Below are 26572 nucleotides of genomic sequence, written 5' to 3'. Positions count from 1 at the left end.
GCAATGCACAGCACAATGTGTTTCTTCTTTCCGGTCCGGCTTTGCTCACACACATGTATTGTTACAAACTTACAATGTAATGCTTCAGGCAGTAAAAAGTCTAGAACCAACTCTGTGGGCGGCTCTGCATATTAGCCTTTACGGGCAGTTTTATTTGAATGGGCAATGCACCATAATGGATTTTATTGTGCTTTGTCTGCAAAAAAAACTGTGATAATTATTGCAACATAAGGACTAATGACAGCGGCAGATGTGGTCATGAAGCAGTATAGTATGTAGATTTTACGCTGTCTTATTCTGCATGTTTCGTTAACGTTCACATTGATGGACTCATTCCAGGCAGGACCCGAGTATGCAGGATTCGTTCACAGTGACCAGCATGGAAGAGTGGTTGGAAGCCATCAAGATGAATCAGTATATTGAGCACTTCACAATGGCAGGATATGTCACTCTAGACTCAGTGCTGTATCTAAGCAACAGGTAAGAGCCGCAGTAGTGCCATACTGCTCTGCTGTGCGGTGATGTATTCACCATCCGCTATGTCTTAGCTTTCTACAGCTTTCTAAGAAGCCTTTGAAGCCTGAAGACTTAAATCAGAGCTAAAGTGAATAAAGAAATCTGCTGAGTTTTAAGCGAGATCCATTGAATTACAAGTTTTCAAACCTTGCTTTTTAAAATGAGATCAAGATTTTGTCTGTTTAGAGAATGACCATTTTAGTTCAATCAGTGTGAATAGGGAACGGTATGAACTTGGGCACCATGAAAGACTGTGGCCCATATCCTATTAAGTTTTCTCCTTTTTAAATGTTTTCAAACATTACTAAAAAAAAAAAAAAATACTTTTAAGGCTCTCGCTAAGCAAGAAATTACTAAAAATAAGTTTTTTATTACCTTTTTATGTACTTTTGTATTACTTTTTCAATTGCTTATTGCAGAAAAATTATTATTTACATAAGGTAAAAAATTGTCTCCTGGAAGAAAACTCAAGAGAAACGTTAATTGCATTTGGGCCTGTAGCTGCTATAAGATTGTCCAACAGGAAGCTGCTACATCTCAGAAATGCAAGCAGAGGTCACAGGGCAGCACAGTGGTGTAGTGGATAGCACCCTTCCCTTGCAGCAATGATTCACCGGTTTGAATCCCAGCCAGGGCACTATATGCTTGAGTTTGTATGTGAGGGTTTCCTCTGGGCTCTCCGGTTTCCTCCCACATCACAAAAACATACACATAAGTCAATTGGATTCTCCCTAAATTGGCCTTGGACTATGATACATACACTACACGACATAGACATATGACTATGGTAGGCTTTAGATTGTGAGCTCCTCTGAGGGACAGTTAAGTGATGAGCCTATACACTTTGCGGATGATGTCGGTGCTATATAAATACTAAGTAATATATAATAATTGGGGAATGGCCTGATTCTGGATACAGAGAGGGACATGTTTCCAGACACTTCTGGAGACTACAGGGGTTAAGTCACTACTGTTAGAGAATCACAGACAATTCAAATGTTTCAGCAAACTTAAACTACAATTTAAAATAATGTTTGCTACCAGCTGGCAAAGGTGTTCAACCCTTATTTCAGTCAGGTTGGGAAATAGAAAGGATTGCCAAAGGGTTAGTGAATTATCAAGTAATGGATTCAGAGACATTAGAAAAAAACTGACAGAAGATGTATTAAAAGTGTTTGTGATGAAGGAAGGTAGGCTAGCCTAAGGTGTGACTAATTGGAACAGATAATGGGGGCTTTAAAACTGGGGGCCACCCGAAGTGTCTATGTGATCCGCCTCGATATATAGCAGGATGGGCTCCACCTTATTTAAAGAGGAACTGTCTCGAAAATCCTAAAATTTAAAACACATACAAATAAGAATTTCATTTCTTCCTGAGTAAAATGAGCCATAAATTACTTTTCTCCTATGTTGCTGTCACTTATAGTAGGTAGTAGAAATCTGACATTACCGACAGATTTTGGACTAGCCCATCAATAGCCCTTCTCATAGGGGGGTTCTCAGGGTTTTCTTTATTTTTAAAAGCACTTAGTGAATGGCAGTTGCTCCGTCCAACTGCCAAAATAGTGTGCAGCGAGCAGGGAGGCTGGCCAGCATCTTAGTATAAATATTTTTCAGGGAATGTCTTTATAAAGAATAAAGGCCATGCTGAGAATCCCCTATGGAGAGATGGACTAGCCCAAAACCTGTCGGTAATGTCAGATTTCTACTACCTACTGTAAGTGACAGCAACATAGGAGAAAGGTAATTTATGGCTCATTTTACTCTGGAAAAAAATGTACTTCTTATTTGTATTTTCGCGACCGTTCCTCTTTAAAGCAGAGTCAGACAGTATGGTTAAACCAAAGAACAAAGGGGCGGGCGCACTGACCCACTGTCTGACAAGTTGCTTTATTCTCTTGTATAAAAACAGTCCCCGTACAGTGACAGGCTGTGACTTGAGATGCCTAGACAAGTTGGTGGCTACAGCGGTGAAGCTGGATGGCTAACTGCTTTTTTGCGCAGCAATGCGCTTGTTCACAGCCGACGGTAAAGCAGAACCAAGGGAAACAGAAGCTTAAGCATAGATGGTCACGTCTGTAGGCCATGGGTGGAGGGAGGGGTGGGCGTAGCCCATGGGAATGTGTCTTCTTTAAGTGTCTTCAGCGTCACAGCCACTCACATGTCTGGACTTCCCAAGTCATAACCTGTCACTAGATGTGGACTGATTTTAAACAGTGGAATAAATCAACTTGTCAGTACACCTGTTCCTTTGCTCTATGGCTTAAAGGATATCTGAGGCAATGGATAAAATCTAGGTTTACTTACCTGAGGCCTCTTCCAACCCCTAGCAGTCACGTGTTTCCCTCCCCACAACTCTGGTCTTCTCCTGAGTCCCGATGGCAGCCACTGAAGGTTCACAGACCCCCGATGGGTTGGTTGTTATCTTCTGTGCAGGTGTGTGCTCATCATTGCAAGGGTACTGTGCACTCCCAATGACCCATTGAGGGTCGGCAATACTTCAGAGACTGTCAGCGGGACCCGGGAGAAGTAACTAAATATCGTTTTTATCCATCATCTCGGATATCATTTAACCAGATAGACATTTTTTACACGTAACCAGTCTTGAAGAAGAACTTTGGATGGAACTCATACCCTTAAATTGTTCTAAGAACCAGATTCTTTTTTCAAACAGTGCTTTACCCAATAATTGTTGTTTTTGTTTTTGTTTGTTTGTTTGTTTTCTGCTTACCTAGCCAATGCAAATTACCTTTTTCTTTTAATTGATGAAGTATTATGCAAAATCATTTAGTGCCAATACATTGTCTAGTACAATAATAACTTCAACTAACCAACTACATGGTTCTAATAAGGTATGTCCAACAGGTGTGATCCAGTCACTGGGCACCCTATTATGGCAGAGTAACCACCATAGAAGCTATTGTATCAGCTGTTAGGCCTGCTTTTACTGTACTTTGAGGTACAGTTTTATATACTGTGAGCCATACTGAGGGATCATGCAGGATTTGATGGTTAATTTGTGTTCCTGCTTAGATTTGCCCTGGGTTTAGGAAAAAAATGTCTAAGATAATTGCTGATGCAGTATAGCAGCTGTTATTCTTTTCAGGATTCTTTAGGATCTAGGTTATGTTATGACTTGAGAGAAAAGTTGTACCTGCACACCATTCCTTTAAATCCAGACCAGGGTTTGGAAACATTATTAAACAGCTCACCTCAGTCCTGCAAAGAGCTGATTGGCTGTTTATAATCTGTGATGAATTAAGCCCCAGGACTATGGGCTCATTATTAACCTGGATAAGTGAGTGGCAGAGAGTGAGATGAGGACTGTGACAGAGATAACCTCTAGTGAGCCAGAATGAATGTCAGAGTTCGGAATCGGAAGCTGGTGGATGTTAAGGTGGCCATACACTTATAGATTTGCAGCAGATTCGACCATCAGATAGATTTCTGGCAGATGCCTGTTAAGTCTGTCTGACAGGAATCTGATGTGTCCCACACACTAGGAACAGATGTTCAATAGATTTCAGGATGAAATCTATTGGAAATAGATCTAAATGCATTACTGGACCATTAGACACATTATTTGCAACTCTATGGGCCGTCGATCTGCTGCCAGCAGCAGATCGACCAAGATCTTCCATCCTGTCAGATAGATCAAATCGATCGAAATCAGCCGCAAATTGATCGAATGGGGAATTTGATAGAACCGATTTCTGATCGATTCTATAGAATCGATCGATTGATGGCTGAAATCGACCAGTGTATGGGCCCCTTTAAAGTCTGACTGAAGCCCCATACACAAACTAGATAAAATGGACCGATAATGATCACGTCTGCCCGGAATCCAGCATGTGTACAGCAGCCCCCGACCAATCTCCCTTTAGGCTATTGATCTGCCAGGTAAATCGATTTGGGTGAGAGATACCCAAAGGCTTTGTTCTCTCCACTCACCCCATTGCTGCGTGATGTCACTTTTGCGTTGCTCCATTGGCCTCCCTCATAGCAAAAAAGCACGTTGCTAGCCTGCAGGCTAACAACATATCTGTACAGTGTTGGCCCTTCTTTGTCACCCAAGGGATGTATGGGCCTTCACAGTTATGGAATAGTGACTGTGGAAAGAACTGAAGGTGGGGCTTTGGCAAACAAGTAGAGCACTTTAAACTGAGACCATTTTATTTACTCTATCCAATCTATGTGATATATTTTATTTTGGATACTTTGTGGTGATTCAATAAATAAGTGCTGCTACTATTTGTTTTCACACCCTAAAAGACCAAGTGTTGTTTTGTCAGCTGATGCCTGTGATCTACCTTGCTAACCTTCCACAATGCATATTGTATTTTCATGATATTGCATGGACAGTTTGATTGGTGTTCAAAGACTAAACATCTTTTCAATATTTGTTGTTTTTTTTTCAGTGAGCTCAGCAAAATTGGCATCACCTTAGCTGGTCATCAGAAAAAGATCCTATCAAGCATACAGAACCTTCAGGCACTAGGGACACACGTGCAAATCTAACAGCGGACTGGTGTTCACTATGTCCTTGATCCTCTGCAGGAGATTCACAAAGCACTACCAGAAGCAGTATGAGCCAACCTCCTGTGTTGCAACCGACCTTCCAATAACACAACTACTGCAGGGAATGATAGTCTCCTCCCAGTGTCTATCAATGGGAAAACTGTTTGGATTTCTGATTACGGTGCCTTTGGACGGGTGTTTTGGACAGAGAAAAAGCGGTGTGGATTCATTGTCACTCTACACACTGCTGAGTTATTTAAACTGACTTACTGTTGATGGTACAACGTTAGTGGAATGTGTCTGTGTGAACAAAGATGGTTTCAAATAACGCATTGTTTCTATGTTATGAGAAATGGTGTTGAACTACTGGATTAGTGGATAGGGTCTTGTCTTTCCCATATTGTCATAGACGCATTGAGAACATATATCATTTCCATCCAACACAGTCAACAGTGGTACTTACCGGACAATAGCCTTGAGTAATTCCTCTCCTGAGGGCTAGGGGGCAGCATACCTCAGTAGGCTTCCTACAGGCACCGGACTAGCCATTCATGTAAGTGTACCTTGTGTGATGCTGAAGTGCATTAGGGTGCGTCGTATCCCCGCATAGTTCTACGTATGCAATACACAAGCCCTGACTTTCATATCCACAGCTTGTAGATGTCAGTCCGCACTATCACCCTGCATTGTCCAAGAAACTCAATAAATCCATGTAGCGTTTGTATCTCTCTGATAGTCATTTCTTTCAGAAGAAGATGCCGCAGCAGAACACGTGAAAGGAAGTCCTCTTATTTAATGCATTTGCGAGGAATTTTGTTCAGCGAGCTCAAGGATATCACCTCTCTTCGCAAAGCTTTAGCATTTCATTGTCTAAGGTTCCAGGCTGAAATGGCTCCATTTTCTACCCACTCACACAAACGTGGAATTCTTATTTCAAATGTCTTTCTTTTCAGCGGAAGAGGCTCAGCCCATGAAAGAAGAATGTCACCAGACGGCAAAATGACCTTTTTTTTTTTTTTTTTTTTTTGCTTTTGCGCTAATGGAAAAATCATCAGGGTTTGTGCGTGTGTAAACAATGACATATTCTGTGACACAGCTACAGTGACATTGTGTTTGTGACTCTATCTTATTCATGAAAAGCTTTCTTCAGTTGTACATAGTTATTGCAAACATTTCCTATAAAACAAACACATTGTAGCACAACTCTGCCTTGTTGGGTTTGTACACAATGATATGTTCATTATGTGTGCCATAAGTCAGTGTGATGCCCCTCTTGACCGAGAGGGAGGGGACTTGCAGAATGTGTCATGTAGGTCATATCCTGTCCTTCGCAGAGACTGTATCAAGCTCCTCCCACTGTTTATTGTCTTGTCCGGAGTGCAAACTACCAGCTGGCGCAAAGAGAGCGGCTTGGACAAACCCCAGAACTGTGCCGACGGGGGATAATATATGTATAAATATATATTGTAAATATGTATATACCTTTCTTTTGAATGTTAATAAATCAACAGAACCGTATTAACACAGTAAAAGACGGGTTCATTATTTATGTGCTGAAAATATTGAAGAAACCATCATACAATATTGATGCCAATAAAAGTCCCAGGTCGATTTATTTTTGATGCTTAACTTATTTTGGTCTTCAGATCCAGGAATATATTTTACTCTTTCCATCAGACTAGTTCATAATTAAAACAGTTACAGAGGAACTATAGTGGAAATTACATAATGGATACAATTGCTTATTTTTTACAATATTAATTTATAGATTATTTAGTCAGTATTGACCATTTTCCTCTCCCTCATTTGCATTCTGATATTTAAAACTGGTGGTGACATCTATAGTGCTGCTAGGTGATCTGTACGGAATGTTCGTTACTGAGAGATCTATGCACAGAGGAAGATACTGCTTGCTTGGCAGTTGGAAAAAAGCCATAATTTCGCTCAAAACAACGAGGTTCACAGACAGCAAACTGTCAGGACTAGGGATGATCAGAGATATGCAAATTCTTCAGAGTTGATGCAAATGTATGCAAATTTTATGCAAATGTATGCAGTTTTACAGGTTTACATTGATTTGTTCTTTTTCAAGCTGCATATATTTGCATAAAAATTTGCATAATTACAGAAGTATTTGCATCTCATTGATCATCCCTAGTCAGGACCATGGTCAGTGGGAGGGGTTTTACCACAATATCAGCCATACAAACCCCCCTGATGATCTTTTTAAGAAAAAGTAAAGATTTCTGATGGGAAAGGGTGTATCAACTATTGTTTGGGATAGAGTTCAATTCTGGGTAAAAAATCCTCTTTAAAGGGGCATTATGGCAAAACATTTCAAAATGTAAAATATGTGCAAACATAGACAAATAAGAAGTACATTTTTTCCAGAGTAAAATGAGCCATAAATTACTTTTCTCCTATGTTGCTGTCACTTACAGTAAGTAGTAGAAATCTGACAGAAGCGACAGGTTTTGGACTAGTCCATCTCTTCATAGGGTGATTCTCAGCAAGGCTTTTATTCTTTATAAAGATGTTCCCTAAAAAGGATTTAAACAATGATGCTGGCCAGCTTCCCTGCTCACTATACAGTTTTTTTGGCAGTTGGACAGAGCAACTGCCATTCACTAAGTGCTTTTGAAAATAAATAAATCCCTGAGAATCCCCCATGAAGAGACAGACTACTCCAAAACCTGTCGCTTCTGTCAGATTTCTGCTACCTACTGTAAGTGACAGCAACATAGGAGAAAAGTAATTTATGGCTCATTTTACTCTGGAAAAAACATACTTTTTATTTGTATATGTTAGCCCATATTTTACATTTTACAATTTTTTGCCATAGTGCCCCTTTGAGGAGACTATAGAAAAGGCTTGCCTAAAATGTACAACTAAATCCTGACCCCATGTACAGATTTAAATATGCCAAATAACAGCTTCTTTTACCACAGTACCCAGTGGTTTTGTGCATTTGACACAACACTTTTGTAAGTTACAATTTTAAAAACTGGTCATGTGACATGAAGTAGCCCTTCTGAAGGAGTTAACAGCAATATCTGCATGACGGGCTACTGCACTGCAGGTTGTTGCTCACAGAGCCGTCTGAGAAGACTTCAGTTGTGTAGTTTCATGCATCAATAAATTTTGCAATCAAGATTTTACCTATGTTGTATTACATTCCCAGGAGCTGATTACGATTATGTGTAATTTCACGTAATTTTTCTAATTACTATTACAAACTTATTTAAAAAATCATAATCATGAAAAATTGCACTACATTTTGCATAATTATCACCATACTCACATTTTGCGTAATTGCAATCAATTGCGATTTTGTAATTATAATCGTTTTTGTGATGACATTTCTGTGATATCTAAAATGTTCATAATTATGAGTATTTTTCGGGACAAATTTTCATGTAAAACACAGATTTATGCTTTTGTGTTACCGTAATTTTGTGTAATTTTCTGGTTTTACAAGAACTTACAAAATTATGAGTAACACAAAAATTAAACACAAAATTACAATTTCACACCAAACTATAACATCAAATTACGGAATGACTTTTCTTTATAATTTTATAATTATGAATTACAAATTTGTGTGTGTAATTACGGAAATGCGAAATTTTGGCTCATCACTACTCACTGCAACTTTATAAATCATCCCCTTTAAATCTTTTACCTTGAACAAGTTTGCAGATTGGGAGGGTCAGAGGAAAGTCATACCAACATATTCTAAACTCAAGCCCAAGTTCCCCCTATGTATTTCTACAATAAATCAATATTGTCAGTGAAAAGAAACTAATTTATGTATAAGCTGATTCTACATGTACAGATATACACCATCCTTTTAGGTTCTCTTAAGATTTTATGAAAGCTCTTTGATCCCCTGAAGATCACATGGGAAAGAAGGACCTGCCAATTTTGTGGCACTTCAAGGGGGAAATTGAAGCTGTAAAGATGGCAGGTCTATAAACAGATGATGTTTTAAGGCCTGCTTCAATGAGTTGAAGGTTGGGTTGAGCCCGGACGGGTGGAGGGAGTTCCATAGAGTAGAGACTGTTTTGGAGAAGTTCGGGAGCCTCTTGAGGAAGCAAGTGAAGTGGGTGCGGATATCTGTAGAGTGTTAGAGGAGTGGAGAGAGCAAGTTGGGATGTATCTCTGGAAGAAATCCAAGATTTACGAAGGGGAGATATGTTGGATTTGTATGCCAAGCAGAGTAGTTTAAATTTACTAGTTCTAAAGGGAACAGGGATTCAGTGAAGACTTGCAAAGTGGAACAGCTGAAGAAGAACGGCAGGAGGAGTAAACAAGCATGGCAGTTGCGTTCATGATTGCAGGGGTTGGAGTCCACTAAAGCCGAGGGCTGCTGCCATGCACATGCTAGAAACTCTCTATAAGGGCCTCCAACAGTGGGGTCTGGCCACTTTTTTTATATAGAGGAAATTGGACATATCAACAGGATCCAGGAACCATGGGCAGCTCCTTCTCCTGGTAAGCACATACATAGAGCTGCTGATGACTCTTTAAAGAGACACTGAAGCGAAAAAAAAATGATGATGTTATGATTTGTATGTGTAGTACAGCTAAGAAATAAAACATTAAGATCAAATACATCAGTGTAATTGTTTCCAGTACAGGAAGAGTTAAGAAACTCCAGTTGTTATCTCTATGCAAAAAAGCTATTAATCTCTATGACTTTAAAAAGTTGTGGAGAGGGCTGTCTTCTGACTTTTATTATCTCAACTGTAAGTAAACAGTTTTCTTTTTATCTGCCAGAGGAGAGGTCATTAGTTCACAGACTGCTCTGAAAGAATCATTTTGAATGCTGAATGTTGTGTAATCTGCACATATTATAGAATGGTGCAATGTTAGAAAAAACACTATATACCTGAAAATAAAAGTATGAGAATATTTTCTTTACTGCTAATCTTCTAGTAATTATTCATAGTACACAACCAATTCATCATATCATATATTTTTTTTTCGCTTTAGTGTCTCTTTAAAGGGAACCTGAGCAGGACCATAAAATGGGCAAATGAACTTACCTGAGGCTTCCTCCAGCCCCTCATAGTCAGTGAGGCCATCTGGTTAGAGTGGTGACTTCAGCCAAAGTCGTGTGCCACTCCGCATGTGCAGATCCTCTACAAACCCGGCCGTCTTGCTTGCATGCCCATCACCGTAAGTATTCTGTGCACTTGCGGTTCATACTGTCGAGAATGCACAGTTTCTCACAACTTTGGCCAAAGTCACCGATCTAATGGAGTCACTGGGGCAAGAATGGAGGAACCCTGGAGGATGCTGAGGGACCTTACCAACTACGAGGGGCTGGAGGAAGCCTCAGGTAAGTTCATTTGCCCATATTATGCTAAGGGTCAATTTAAGTGGGGTCTGAAGGACACTTCACAAATTCACTCATGATGATATCTGGATGGTGGTGGGTCAATCATAATGATTCATTATTATGGGCTCAATTTTTTATTTTTATTTTTCTATGTTTTTTAATTTATTCTGCACCACATTACAGTTTATGATCAAATACAATAGTGTTGAATGACTGTTGTTAAATCTCCAGCTTGGATTAACTCACAGATGTTTGTGAAGTGACGTCACAGGAAAGCAATTACAGTAAGAATAAAGGCATGTGAGATGTTCTGTTGCATTTTGTAGACATCCCAACAAAAATAGCTGTCATCATTTCAAAAGCCTCAAATTCTTTGCAAATTGAGCCCACTGGAAATAAAACACTGCAGTGGCATATACCACAGGGGTACAAATATTCCAGGATGAGCATTGATAATACAGTATATACAATACAAAGTGCTATAGCCATTGGATCGGTACTGAAGCCAGGAAACAAGCACAGGGTGGGCAAACTTTTTTGGGATTGGGCCGCATTCTGCTGCTACTCTCCCTAATCCTCCTTTCCTTCCTCCTTCCAAATTTTGTGCAGTGAGGATGATTTGTTAGAACGCACTCAATTGCTTGTTACAGCGGCAATCTCCATGGCGACGGCAGCATCATGTGACGAGCTGGTACGTTATGATGGCATGTCACATGACACCACCATTGCCATGCTGAACGTCCTTGGAAGGAGCAATTTGGTTGAGTTCCTTTTATGTTGCATGCAGCACTCAAGGAGAGAATAGAAGCAGAGGAAGCTGGCCCTCTAGCATCCGGTCACCTACATGACGTCCGTGGGCTGAATGCATCCCGTGGGCCCTTGTTTGCCCAGGTCTGAACTAGCATTAGCTGCTAGATCAGCAATCGTAGACTTCATATTTATCTTACAAGAGGTTAAAGTTCAGTTCCAGTGCAGGGTACCACTTTACCGATTCAACTCGCGCAAGTCAAATTGGTTTCTTCAGACCGTGAAGGGCCATGGATAAGTGCATCCGAACTGGGCATGTGTGAGTAAGGTTCTCACATGCCCAGTAGAATGAGCACCAAGTAAGAAGGTTGTGCACATGCAGCTTTGTTCTACAAATGTCTCAAACTGGTAATTTATAGGGCAACTGAAGTGAGAGGGATATGGAGGCTGCCATATGTATTTCCTTTTAATCAATGCACATTGCCTGGGTGTCCTGCTGATCCTCTGCCTCTAATACTTTTAGCCATAGACCCTGAATAAGCGTGCAGATCAGGTGTTTCTGACATTATTGTCAGATCGGACAAGATTAGCCGCATGCTTGTTTCTGGTGTGATTCAGGCACAGCTGAAGCCAAATAGATCAGCAGGGCTGCCAGGCAACCGGTATTGTTTAACAGGAAAAAAAATATGGCAGCCTCTATATTCCTCTCACTTCAGTTGTCCTTTAAGCCTTTACATCTTCCAAAACAATAGATAAATGTGTTGATGTTTGATATTGACTACTGTATATACTAGTACATTTACCATATAAACTTGAGTATAAACCAAGATTTTTTGTGCTTCTAAAATGTTTAGACCAGGGTCCTATGTCCCCAGTAGCATACCTGGTGTCTAGTGGCCCCTCTACATCTCTCCTATAGCGTGTTTTACTGCTGTATTGGAGAGGTGTGGAACCACTAGACACAAGGTACTCTGTATGGGGGAGAGAGCAGGAAACCGGTAACACCAGGTTCGATGTTTGGGAGAGGGCCACTAGACACCAGGTAACTTACGGGGGAGGGAGGTGGGGCAACCAGACACCAGCTACACTGTACGGGAGAGGGGGGACCACTAGACACCAGATACACTATATGGAAGAGGAAGGGGGGGCACTAGACACCAGGCACACTGTATGGGAGAGGGGGGGACCACTAGACACCAGATACACTATATGGAAGAGGAAGGGGGGCCACTAGACACCAGGCACACTGTATGGGAGAGGAAGGGGGACTACTAGACACCAGGTACACTATACCGAAGAGGAAGGGGGACCACTAGACACCAGGTACACTATATGGAAGAGAAAAGGGGACCACTAGACATTAGGTACACTTGATTGGGTGGGGGGGGGGGAGGACTAGACACTAGGTACACTATATGGAAGAGGAAGGGGGGCCACTAGACTCCAGGCACGCTGTATGGGAGAGAGGGGAACCACTAGACACCAGGTACACTATGGAAGAGGAAGGGGGACCACTAGACACCAGGTACACTATACGGAAGAGGAAGGGGGACCACTAGACACCAGGTACACTATATGGAAGAGAAAAGGGGACCACTAGCCATTAGGTACACTGTATGGGGGGGGGGTGGGGACCACTAGACACTAGGTACACTATATGGAAGAGGAAGGGGGGCCACTAGACACCAGGTACACTGTATGGGAGAGAGGGGAACCACTAGACACCAGGTACACTATGGAAGAGGAAGGGGGACAACTAGACACCAGGTACATTGTATGGGAGAGGGGGGGGGGACCACTAGACCCCAGATACACTATATGGAAGAGGAAGGGGGACTACTAGACATTAGGTACACTGTATGGGGGGAACCACTAGACACCAGGTACATTATATGGAAGAGGAAGGGGGACCACTAGACACCAGGTACACTATATGGAAGAGGAAGGGGGACCACTAGACACCAGGTACACTATATGGAAGAGAAAAGGGGACCACTAGACATTAGGTACAATGTATGGGGGGTGGGGACCACTAGACACTAGGTACACTATATGGAAGAGGAAGGGGGGCCACTAGACACCAGGTACACTGTATGGGAGAGAGGGGAACCACTAGACACCAGGTACACTATGGAAGAGGAAGGGGGACCACTAGACACCAGGTACACTGTATGGGAGAGGGGGGAACCACTAGACACCAGGTACACTGTATGGGAGAGGGGGGGCACTAGACACCAGGTACACTATATGGAAGAGGAAGGTGGACCACTAGACACCAGGTACACTGTATGGGAGAGGGGTGAACCACTAGACACCAGGTACACTGTGTGGGAGAGGGGGGGACCACTAGACACCAGGTACACTGTATGGGAGAGGGGGAAACCACTAGACACCAGGTACACTGTATGCAAGAGGAAGGTGGACCACTAGACACCAGGTACACTGTATGAGTGAGGAAGGCACCCGGTACACTTTTTGGGAGAGAGGGGGAACCACAAGACACCATGTACTCTGTATAAGAGAGGAAGGCACGACCACTACACAACAGGTACTCTGTATGGGAGAGGGACCAGTAATCCCCAGGTAACATAGGGGGGCAGTAATCACCAGGTAACATATGGGACAGGGAGGGGGGCAGTAATCACCAGGTAATATATGGGACAGGGAGGGTGGGCAGTAATCACCAGGTAATATATGGGACAGGGAGGGGGGACCAAAAACTCCCAGGTAATATATGGGAAAGGGGGGGGGCAGTAATCCCCAGGTAACATGGTAACATACGGGACAAGGAGGGGGGACCAGTAATCCCCAGGTAACATATGGGACAGGGAGTGGGGGGGCACTATACATCAGGTATGCTGTAAAGGAGAGAGAGTAACACCAGTTACAATGTACAAGGCAGGTAGGGAGGACCACTAGACACCAGATAACCATAGTATAGGGGGAGGTACGCTGTATGGGGGGGGGGGGCAGTGAGTAATGGACCATGTTAGGCCAGGAATGCTGTGGTGGGGAAGGCGGGACCATTGGTTCACTAGGGAATGCTATGTGGGGGAGGGAGGGGGACCCCTGACTTACCAGAGAAGTGAAGAATGGGGATGGTAAAGTAGCGGTCTGGGTTTCTTCCCTAGTGTTATACTATTTCTGGAGTCTGAAGGGAAAAATAAGTACCTTGGTTTTACACTCTGATTGGTTTATATTGAAGTATATACGGTAGGTGAGTGTAAATGTTACCACTTTTTATTTATTTAGTCTGTTTTAAGACAGCTTGTTTATTGCTTTGAAATGGTCTGAAGATGGCTTAGAGTTTTAGATTCCACCACTCTGATAGGGATATTTTCTATTAAGTTAATCCTGGATCTTATCAAGAACATGTTATCTCCTGTTTTCTGTCTTCTGAATAAAGATAACAGGGGAAACAGATAATCAGAAAGTGTGGAAAAATATTGCAACTATTGTGAACCACATCCACAGTGATTTACATTGCTTGCGTCTCTGATACATCTCAGAATGTAAATCGGGTTGAGATAATATTTTACAATGGGCAATCTATGAAGCATGCAATGCGGCGGCAACCATGAGGGGTGTGAACACGGAAGCGGAGTCCGGACACAGCGGCGTGCGACGGACAGGTAAAGTATCAATGCGGGAGTAGGGTACGGGGGGTGTGTACATGAGCACTTGAGGGGAGACAGCGGCTGGGGGCGGCGAGGATGTCACAAGGCCAATTGCTGAAAGATTTTTAATGCTTAAATTGGTTGTGGACTCTGGTTTAAGGCAGCAAAAAGATCTCTCTCCGATCGGATTTGATCAGAGAGAAATTTGTCTATTGGTCGATCGGCTGCCAAAATCGCTAGCTGTATGAGTACCTTAAAGCTCCTCTTTCACCGCTCGGTACTGCATGCTGAGTTTTTTCTGCATTTTTCTTCTTATTTTGATAGCATCCAGGGAAAATCGGAATCGCAAATCAGAAACGCAAATCGGATTTGCAGTGTGCAGGGAGCCTTATTCAGCTAATTATTCACATGGTAGCCATTTATTTAGGAAAGGATTCTTTATAGTAAGAGTGATTAAAATGTGGAATGTATTGCCACAGGAAGTAGTTATGACAAATTCTATATCAGCGTTTAAGGGGGTTTAGATGCTTTTCTTACGTTGAAAGCCAACCATGGCTATAATTATTAGGTAATGCTGTGGTGTTAACCCAGGGATTTTATCTGATTGCCATCTGGAGTCAGGATTCAGGAAGGATTTTTTTTCCCTTTTGGGGCTAATTGGACCATGCCCTGTAAGGGTTTTTCGCCTTCCTCTGGATTATCCAGGATATGTGAGGGAGCAGGCTGGAGTTGTACTTTGCTTTCTGATTGAACGTGAAAAACGTATGTCTTTTTTCAACCCAAATAACTATGTAACTATGTCTGTACTGAAATCATTGTACGTTACAGGGCTTGAAAAGAAGTGTAACATGTACTTAGGTCAGTTCAGCAATTATTTATTTATTTATTGTATTTATAAAGTGCCAACATATTACGTAGCGCTGGACATTAGTTTAGGTTACAGACCATATTTAGGGATGACATACAGCAGATCGCGCAGCACAGTATGAGTACAAGGTAATGCTTAGTCAGTCACTGGAGGGGAGCATGGAGATTAGGCAAGTTAGGTTCACTCAGATGCACAGCATGGGTGCACAGTAATGGAGGTGCATGATCAGGCAGGACACAAAAGGAGGAGGACCCTGCCCAAAGGCTTACAATCTAGAGGGAGAGGTAGGGACACGAAAGGTAGGGGACCAGAGTTCAGCTGCGGGTTTAGAGCACTTGTGAGGGGGGTAGGCTAGAGTGAAAACGTGAGGGCCTTCCTGAAGGTGTTGAGGGAGGGGGCTGCCGTAATGGGTGGAGGTAGGGAGTTCCATAGTTTTGGAACAGCTCTTGAGAAGTCCTGAAGGCGTGCATGGGACTGGGTGATGCGGGGGGGGGGGGGGGGGGGGCGGTCAGGCGAAGTTTATTGGAGGAGCGGAGTGTGCGGCTAGGTGTGTACCTGAGTAAGATTGGCAATTCATAGCTAGTTGTAAATTGAAGTGGAAAGGTAAAAATATTAAATTGCAAAATGATACATACAAAGCTGATAATGTTTATATGAAATTTAAGCATGGAATTTTACTTTAGGCAGCAAATGGATTAATGGAGTTGTGTGAGTGTAGCAGACTTCTGAAGAGCTGTCCACAGTGCTGAAAATTAGCAAGAAGAGATTTCTGAGGAGCTGTCTGCGGTGCTGAAAACTTGTGCTGTACACAACACAGCCTGCGCCTGACTTCAAGCTAAATAGCTGCTAAAGGGAAACCGGAGGCAAAACACACAATTCAGCAGCAAATATGAAATACAAATAGCCACATGTCTGTGTATTTGTTACTTGTGAGTGCACTGCTTGATGTGAAAGCTAACAAAGCTTGTTGCCAGATCTTGGCAGGCTGGATAAGCTTGACTGTTAACTGTAGAAGTTCCGTGCTACAAGAATCATAACAGATTGGAAAGTCTGTTTTCCCCCTTTACTAGCAAACACACACATACACACATTTAATTACACACACCAGATCATCCACAAGGCAAACCTATGGAGATGCCTAGGGCCTGAACAGAGTCTGGGGCTTGGTTGACATTATCTCCCACCAAATCTCACGAAAAATGCCAGGTAGCCATTATGGGCAGGCCCAAAGATAGCCTAAAGGTACTTGCCTAGGGGCCAATTTCACTATGATCCTTTGCTGACACAAACACAAGCACTTGCACACATGCGCACACACATGTACAATTGTACATACAATTACAACCATACACACAATCACTTACATTCATACACACAATAATACACGCAGTCACATACCTACAAAGACAATCACATGCATACAACCAAGCACACTAAATGACACACAAACTATCACTTACACATGCACGCACATGCACAATAATACACACAATCACTTACACATGCACACACAATCACAAGCACAATAATACACACACACAATCACTTACACATGCACCCACAATCACACACCTGCAAACACAATCACATGCACACAATCAAACACACTAGATCTCTCACACACACACACACACACACACACACACACACACACACACACACACACACACTCACACACACAATCACTTACACATGCACACACAATCACACACATAATAATACACACACACAATCACGTGCACAAAAACACACCAGATCACACACACAATTACTTACACAGCTGCACTCTATCACACACACAATAATACACACAAACCATCACACACCTGCAAACACAATCACTTGAACACAATCAAGCACACTAAATCACACACACATAATCACTTACACATGCAAACACAATCACACACACAATAATACACACACACACACACACACACACAATAACTTACACATGCACACACTATAATACACACACACACAATTACACGTGCAAACACATTCACACGCACACAATCAAACACACACACACACACACACACACACACACACACACACACACACACACACACACACACACACACACACACACACACACACACACACACACACACACACACACACGTTGTATGGCAGCTGGTAACTGTATGCCTTGGAATTTCCAGCTCCAGCACTGGGATTTTTGGCTCTTATATTTAATTTCGTAGCTGACTGCAGATTAAAACTTAACCTAGTACATTGTTTTATACATTTTTTTTCTGTGAAATTCTGGTCATTTCTGATTCAATGGGCATTGAATCACATGTGTTTTTTCTAAAAATGTGTGCAGCCAGCAGTGCAGTTCACAAAAACACACTGGTGGGAATGGACTCAGTGTGTTCCAGTGGAGAACTGCATACACTTAATACTTTATGGATCTGCAACTGCATGAAAATGAGGAAAACTGTCCTGTTTCTGCACTTTTTATGTAAAAATAGAGCAGCTTAAAAAAAAAGAAACCAATAGAATTGGTGTAAAAGTGGCAATATCCGTGTAAAATGGGTATCATTATTCCTAAGTGGTCAGCTTTGTTGCCTCCCTCGTAGCTGTGGGATTGTGGGTTTTATTCATTGGAAGGACAGTTTCTACAAAGATATTTGTTTGTGTGGGATTTCTCTGCTTCCTTTCATGGAAAGATACTGGTAGTAAATGAATTAGCTTCATGTCCAGTCGGGCTCTATAGGTACATTAGACTAGGAGCCCCTTTGAGGGATAGTGAATAAAGTGAATGTTTTTTATGTTGTACTCTGTAAACACAGCATAGGTGCTCATTGTTCCCTTTATGGTGTTTGTAAGGCAGCTTTAGGGGGTAAAACAAAAGCTGGTTGGATCGGGAACTGCTTTCAACTAATGGAAACCAGCTTCCTATATGATGTACTTATATATGATGTACTTCCTACAGGGAGAAAAGATGAAGATTATTATTATTATTTAGTATTTATATAGCGCCAACACCTTCCGCAGGGCTGTACAGAGTATATTGTCTTGTCACTTAGCTGTCACTCAGAGGGGCAGTTTAGTGACTACTTGACTATCCCTACCATAGCTATATGTCTATGTATGAATGGTAGCCAATTTCTAGGGCCAATTTCTTTAAGGGGTAGCCAATTAACTTATCTGTATATTTTTGGTGATGATAGAGGAAATCAGAGGCCCAGAGGAAACCCAAGCAGAGATAGAATACAAACATACAAACTCTGTGCAGATAGTGGCTGGGATTCGAACCGGGGACCCAGTGCTGCAAGGCAAGAGTGCTAACCACTACCCCACCATGCTGCCCTGAAGATCATAGTTGTAGATGAATAAGCCTGGCACATAAAGATACAGAATTTACAGATGAGTAACACCACTATCTGAGGCATTCCTGACAATGCGTGGACTACAAAACAGAGTGAGGAGTTTATGGACTATGCAGAATGACGCGGTTCACATTTCTGTGTCCCGTTGACTGCATAATGTGGCTAGCATGGCCAGACACAACATGCATTGTTTTGGCAGTGACCATGCCCAGATTTACCTCATAGGAGCCTATAGGCGCAGATGTCCTGGCACCTTAGACCTCGCCCCCCAATGAACCTACAAACCACCACCAAACTGCACCATAAGCGTGGTGGCTGTCCCACCTGTCACTCCTCCCTTATTTGCCTTGCTCGTCATAGGTAGCTACAGGTGCCTCTTAGTATTAGGTCATTCCTGACCCAAATCTATTCACCATAAAGAGTTAAACTATCTATTTCATAAATCAATGATCAATCTTTTAACCACTTCTGTACCACAGGGTTTTTTGCTGATCGGTGCTGCGTGGGCTCTCCAGCCCGCAGCACCGATCAGCTGGCAGCCAGGGCGATCAGACTGCCACCCTTTTTTCCCCACTAGGGGGATGTCCTGCTGGGGGGGTCTGATCGCCGCCGGCTGCTTGCGCTTGCGGGGGGCTCTTCAAAGCCCCCCTCCGCAGCGCTTTCTGGCCTCCTTCCCCTTCCCTCCCTCTCTCTTCCTCTGTGAGCGGCGCAGGACGGATTTCCGTCCTGCGTCTGATGGGATAGGCTTTAGCCTATCAGATGCCGGCGATCCCCGGCCAATCAGAGGCCGGGGATCGCCGATCTCCGCTACGGCGCTGCTGCGCAGCAGCGCCGTATACATGTAAACACCGGGGAAGATCTTCCCCGTGTGTTTACATTTACCCTGCGAGCCACCGATCGGCTCGCAGGGTGTTCACGGAGACACCCTCCGTGAGCTGACACTTCAGGATTCAGGGGCGTACTTATACGCACGCAGAATCCTGAAGTGGTTAATTATTCTATTTTATTTTTATAATGGTGGGGGGGGGGGGGGTTCACAATATCTCTTCTTTTTCCTTTCTTCCTCATTTCCTCTCCTTTCTCTCTTTTTCCCTCTCCTCCCCCCTTCTTCTCCTCTTCTTTACTGCCCCCTTTTATTTTATTTATTCCTCCTTGTAAAAAAATAAAAAAAAAGTTGCTATAATATCTATGAGTTCATTTTATAACTAGTAAAGTTCCTTAATGTAAACCATAAACACTTAATGTGCATTTTTCTGGAATGATTCAAATTAATTCTGATGATTTGCAATGTTGTGTAATTTGTTTAATGGCCTGTAAAATATCTAAAGCAGAGCAACTTGCAGAAAAGTCACAGTCATTGCAATGTTTAAAGACTTACCCTTTATAACAGCATTGTAATTCAGATATGATATGTGTAAAAAATAAACAACAACAAGAACAAAAAACACTATTGTTGCCTAGATCTGTTGTGGTCACTGTGCCCCACTCACAGGTCGCCTGGCTCAGTGGACTTTTACTGATGTCCGATAAATGAGAATCACTTCTCTCTGCTCTGCTTTTGTTCCCAGCTGATATCCTTGGGAAGTAATTTTTTTAAACTGTCAGTCCTCCTGTCCTGCTGCAGCACCGGTTTCATTTAAAGCTGCCTAGAGGGCAATAGATTAATTAAAGGCGTTTTTCTGCCACAAAACAAGTAGATTTTGTATGTTTGTCCTTTCTCTCTGCTCAGAGAGCACCGAGAACCCGGAAACTAGTAATTTGATTTAAAAAGTTTAGTTCACTTTGTTGGAGCTTTAGGGTTTTTGTAGATACAGATAGGCACCCACCAGTACTACAAGTTAGAACTTTTTACTGAAGGAAAACATGCAGACATAAATCATACACCACCATCAGGAAGTGCAGCTTGCTTAGAACACTTAGAGAGAATACAGAGTGAATACAGGAAATGACAATCCCATAAAAGATTACCATACACCATACATCTTGTGGCTGTTTAGTATACTGCAGTTTAAGTAATAATCCTGTTGATACTCCAACATACGTTAAAGGACCACTATTGCGAAAAAAGTAGGCAGTTAAAATATGACAGAACTGATAGGTTTTGGGCCAGTACATCTCCTCATGGGGGATTCTTCGGGTTTTCTTTGTTTTCGACAGCATTTCTTGAGCAGCAGTTGCAAAGTCTAACTGACAAAATAGTGTGCAAGTGATTAGGGAGGCTGGGTGGCTGGTATCTTACTATTTTGGCAGTTAAACTGCCAGGAGCATCTGCAGCAGCGCTGTACTGGGGACAGCCATGTGACACGGCCTCCATAGGCTGGGGAGTGATCGGCTGTCATTAGTGTTGATCGGATACCTCATTATCCTATTCGAGTTTGGTCGAATTCGGATAGTAAACTATCCGAATTCACTCGAAGTTCGATATTCGAGTTAATTGAATATCCGATTCGACCTCGGATATCCGACGTCACTATCCGAGTCTGTATTCAAGTAAAATATTCGAGCTGGCCTTAAATAGCTTTTAAAACTTGTATTGGAGGTCAATGATGCATGAAACCACCTTTTTTATGAAGAAAAACATCAAGTGATTATGGGGTGATGTAGTAGTTATAAAAAAGGTATCAAAAATAGTAAATTAACTTCATGAAAAGTGTTTGCATGAGAAGGTGTGTCCAAAATGGTTGTAAGTTGGAAGTCTTCATTTACGTCATCTTCATCTTCTTCTTCTATATTTTCTTTTTCTTCTTCTTCGTCTTCTTCTTCTATATCTTCTTCTTCTTCTTCTTCTTCTATATCTTCTTCTTCTTCTTCTATATCTTCTTCTTCTTCTTCTGTATCTTCTTCTATATCTTCTTCTTCTATATCTTCTTCATCTTCTTCTTCTATATCTTCTTCTTCTATAGCTTCTTCTTCTATATCTTCTTCTTCTATATCTTCTTCTTCTTCTATATCTTCTTCTTCTATAGCTTCTTCTTCTATATCTTCTTCTTCTATATCTTCTTCTTCTTCTATATCTTCTTCTTCTTTCTTCTTCTTTCTCTTTTTCTCTATCATTATATTATGTGTCTTGGTTTTCCTTTCTTTTGTAATATTTTTTTTTACTTTATTTGCGGACATATTTTATTTTAATAACACCATAGTTATATTTGTGTTGATGGCATAATAGGTACTAGTGGCACATTGCAAGCCACAGCGCCTTTTTCTGTGTACCCTGGCGGTGGTAAAACACAGACATCAGCAGGAGGAGGAAGTAGTTGCAGGCAGCTATTGTAGTGTGTTAATAGCTGGTAGGAGAGTGGGTGACAGCAGAAAATAGTTCTTCTTCTGTTCTCCCTGGCAGTGGTAGCAGCACACAGACAGCAGAAGCTCAATGCAGCTACAGGAGGAGGAGTAGTGTGTGTCAGGCAGTGTGATGTGACTGCTGACATAATAGGCCCTGGTTCCTAGCGGTGGTAGCAGGGCCGTAAATGAACATCATGAGGTTCCAGACAGCGGTCGTGAAGCCCACATTGTGTCCAATACACAATTGGGACAGCACAGTTTTCAACCCGGACACCTCTAAAATAATTTAATTTTTTTCCCCAAAATAATGCAGCTATTTGTGAGTGCAAATAGCTGGTGGCGCATGGGCAGCAGCACCTTCTAATGTGTTCCCTGGCAGTGGAAACATACAGACAGCAGGAGGAAATACAGCAGCAGGCAGCGTGAGGAGGATGAGTGTGTGGCAGTGGCAGCAGGCAGGCGGGCAGCGAGACATAGCTGGTGGCGCATGGGCAGCAGCACCTTGTAATGTGTTCCCTGGCAGTGGAGACACAGACAGCAGGAGGAAATACAACAGCAGGCAGCGTGAGGAGGATGAGTGTGTGGCAGACTGGCAGCAGGCAGCAGGGGGGCAGGCAGCGAGACATAATAGGCCCTGGTTCCTAGCGGTGGTACCAGGGCTGTAAATAAACACCATGAGGTTTCAGACAGCGGTCGTGAAGCCCACATTGTGTCCAATACACAATTGGGACAGCACAGTTTTCAACCCGGACACCTCTAAAATAATAACATAAAATTATTACATTTTTTTTTCAGAAATGCAGCTATTTTTGAGCGTAAATAGCTGGTGGCGCATGGGCAGCAGCACCTTTTAATGTGTTCCCTGGCAGTGGAGACACAGACAGCAGGAGGAAATACAGCAGCAGGCAGCGTGAGGAGGATGAGTGTGTGGCCGACTGGCAGCAGACAGCAGGAGGGCAAGCAGCGAGACATAATAGGCCCTGGTTCCTAGCGGTGGTACCAGGGCCGTAAATAAACACCATGAGGTTCCAGACAGTGGTCGTGAAGCCCACATTGTGTCCAATACACAATTGGGACAGCACAGTTTTCAACCCGGACACCTCTAAAATAATAACACAAAATTATTACTTTTTTGCCAAAATAATGCAGCTATTTTTGAGCGTAAATAGCTGGTGGTGCATGGGCAGCAGCACCTTGTAATGTGTTCCCTGGCAGTGGAGACACAGACAGCAGGAGGAAATACAGCAGCAGGCAGCGTGAGGAGGATGAGTGTGTGGCAGTGGCAGCAGGCAGGCGGGCAGCGAGACATAGCTGGTGGCGCATGGGCAGCAGCACCTTGTAATGTGTTCCCTGGCAGTGGAGACACAGACAGCAGGAGGAAATACAACAGTAGGCAGCGTGAGGAGGATGAGTGTGTGGCAGACTGGCAGCAGGCAGCAGGAGGGCAGGCAGCGAGACATAATAGGCCCTGGTTCCTAGCGGTGGTACCAGGGCCGTAAATAAACACCATGAGGTTCCAGACAGCAATCGTGAAGCCCACATTGTGTCCAATACACAATTGGGACAGCACAGTTTTCAACCCGGACACCTCTAAAATAATAACACAAAATTATTACATTTTTTTTCAGAAATGCAGCTATTTTTGAGCGTAAATAGCTGGTGGCGCATGGGCAGCAGCACCTTGTAATGTGTTCCCTGGCAGTGGAGACACAGACAGCAGGAGGAAATACAACAGCAGGCAGCGTGAGGAGGATGAGTGTGTGGCAGACTGGCATCAGGCAGCAGGAGGGCAGGCAGCGAGACATAATAGGCCCTGGTTCCTAGCGGTGGTACCAGGGCTGCAAATAAACACCATGAGGTTCCAGACAGCGGTCGTGAAGTCCACATTGTGTCAAATACACAATTGGGACAGCACATTTTTCAACCCGGACACCTCTAAAATAATAACACAAAATTATTACATTTTTTTTTTCAGAAATGCAGCTATTTTTGAGCGTAAATAGCAGGTGACGCATGGGCAGCAGCACCTTTTAATGTGTTCTCTGGCAGTGGAGACACAGACAGCAGGAGGAAATACAGCAGCAGCAGCAGGTGTAATGTGTGTGTGCCACTTCATGTCCCCCTCTCGCCGACAACAGGGGCCAGGAATTTGCCTTCCACCCAAGCCTGGTTCATTTTGAGAAATGTCAGTCTGTCCACAGACTTGTGAGACAGACGAGATCACTTCTCAGTGACGACTCCACCGGCAGCGCTGAAGCAACGCTCTGACAGTACGCTGGAAGGGGGGCAGGAGAGCACTTCCAGGGCGTACTGCGCAAGCTCGCTCCAGATTGGCAGGTGCTTGACCCAATACTCCATAGGATCAACAGGGGCAACGCTGTCAAGGACCCCATGTAGTCAGCCACCATGCGGGTCAAGCGCTGTCTGTGACTGGAGAAGGATGCTGCTGCAGGCACCTCCTCTCTAGTCCCTGGCAGCTCTACACTCATGTAGAACTCGTTGGTCAGAGACAGCAGGTCTGTGGTGCGCGTGCGCTTGCTGCTGGTGGATGCAGGCACCTGCTGCTGCCTCTGTGCTGGCTGGACAGTGGGGGTGGATGGCTGAGGGAAGGCTTCCTCCAAGCGCTCAACAAGGGACAGCTGCAAATCCCTCATTTGTTGCGCACGGTCTCCTCCTGCAGGCAGGAACTGGCTGAGCTTCCCCTTCAGACGTGGGTCCAGCATCATGCAGATCCAGATGTCCTCCCTCTGCTTCATCTGGATGACCTTTGGGTCCTTGTGCAGGCGCCTCAGCATGTGCGCTGCCATTGGGAAGAGTCTGGCCACGTCTGCTGGCACATCATCGGCAGCCCCAGAGCTGACAGTGCTGTCCTCCTCATCCTCTGCCTCCTCCACCTCATCCTCTCTCCACCCCCGCACCAGTCCAGCTGCGCTCTGCTGCTCCCCCTCATCAGCAGCAAGGTCAGGGACCTCCACCAACTGCAAGCCCTCCTCCTCAGAGGTGGCCTGTGAAGCTGCCTGCAGCTCCTGCTGGTCCAAGGCTACCGCTCCCTCTTCCAGCAGTGCATACAGGGCCCTGTCCATCACACACACCAAGGGGACCCACTTGCACACCATTGCATGGTCCCTGCTTACCATGTTGGTGGCCTGCAGGAAGGGTGCCAGCACTGAGCACACCTGCTGCATGTGTCCCCAGTCCTCCGTGGAGATGATGGACGGGAGGTTGGTGGCGGCACGCCCAGTTGCAGTGATGGCGGCAACTGTTGTTTGTGCAACGTACTGGCTGACAGCCTGCCTCTGTTTAACCAGACGCTCCAACATCGCCAGGGTGGAGTTCCAGCGAGTTGGAACATCGATCATGACCTGGTGCTGTGGCAGGTGCAGCTCCTTCTGCACCTCTTCCAGGCTCGCTACGGCTGCAGCCGAGTGCCAGAAATGACGCACAACCTTCCTTGCCACCTCAAGGAGTCGGTCCATCCCTTAGTAGGTCCGCAGGAACTTTTGGACTACCAGGTTCAGGACGTGCGCCAGGCAGGGGATGTGGGTCAGGTCTCCCCTGCTGATTGCAGCAACCAGGTTTGCTCTATTGTCGGACACCACCTCTCCGACTCTGAGGCCTCTGGGAGTCAGCCAATTCCTCTCCTGCTCTCGGAGTTTGGCCAGGACATGGTTCGCCGTCATTTTGGTCTTCCCCAAGCTGACCAATTCCAGCAGCGCTTGGCAGTGGCGGGTCTTCACGCTGCTGCTGAGGCGGGGGGGTTTGGGCTGGTGTGCCGGAGGATGGAAGCGGATCAGAGGAACCTGCTGCAATTCTGCTGACCCTGCATGGTGGCACCATCCACTGCGTTGTTGCTGCTGCTGCTCTGACAGTGCCCGATGCTGCTCCCCCCTCCTCACTCCCTTCCACCAAGCTGACCCAATGCGCGGTGAAGGACAGATAGCGGCCTGTCCCAAACCGGCTGCTCCACGAGTCCATGGTGACATGGACCCATTGACCCACCGCGTGATCCAGCCCTCTCTCGACATTGACCATCACAGAGCGGTGAAGTGCAGGGATGTCCGTGCGTGCAAAAAAATGTCGGCTGGGGATTGGCCAATCGGGGGCTGCACACATCAGGAGCGCACGCATGTCGCTCCCCTCCTGCACAAGGGAATAAGGCAGGAGTTGGGAGCACATGGCCCATGGCAGCAAGGCCTTCAGCTGACGCACGCGACGGCTGCTGGGAGGCAGAACCCTGACCACCCCCTGGAAGGTGTCGCTGAGCAGGGTCTGGCGACGCCTTTTGCTGGCACGGGAATCACTGGAGGGAGCAGAGGAGGCCACTGAGGACTGGCTGCCAGAA

At 44.2% G+C, this 26572-nt stretch overlaps 1 protein-coding gene across 2 annotated transcripts in view; it reads left to right on the top strand.

The window, feature by feature from the left end:
- Positions 1 to 5756, top strand: part of LOC137571380 (ephrin type-A receptor 3-like) — a 356736-nt gene extending 350980 nt beyond the window's left edge. For both annotated transcript variants that reach the window (XM_068280382.1, XM_068280383.1), the window contains 2 exons: positions 340 to 480; positions 4935 to 5756. In XM_068280382.1, coding sequence (XP_068136483.1) covers positions 340 to 480; positions 4935 to 5034 — 241 coding nt within the window. In that variant the 3' untranslated portion in view covers positions 5035 to 5756. The remainder of the gene's footprint in view (positions 1 to 339; positions 481 to 4934) is intronic.
- The last annotated feature ends 20816 nt before the right edge of the window (positions 5757 to 26572 follow it).

This window comes from Hyperolius riggenbachi, chromosome 4 (assembly GCF_040937935.1).
Source record: "Hyperolius riggenbachi isolate aHypRig1 chromosome 4, aHypRig1.pri, whole genome shotgun sequence".
Lineage (NCBI taxonomy): Eukaryota > Metazoa > Chordata > Amphibia > Anura > Hyperoliidae > Hyperolius > Hyperolius riggenbachi.
This window is presented reverse-complemented; position numbering and strand designations above follow the sequence as displayed.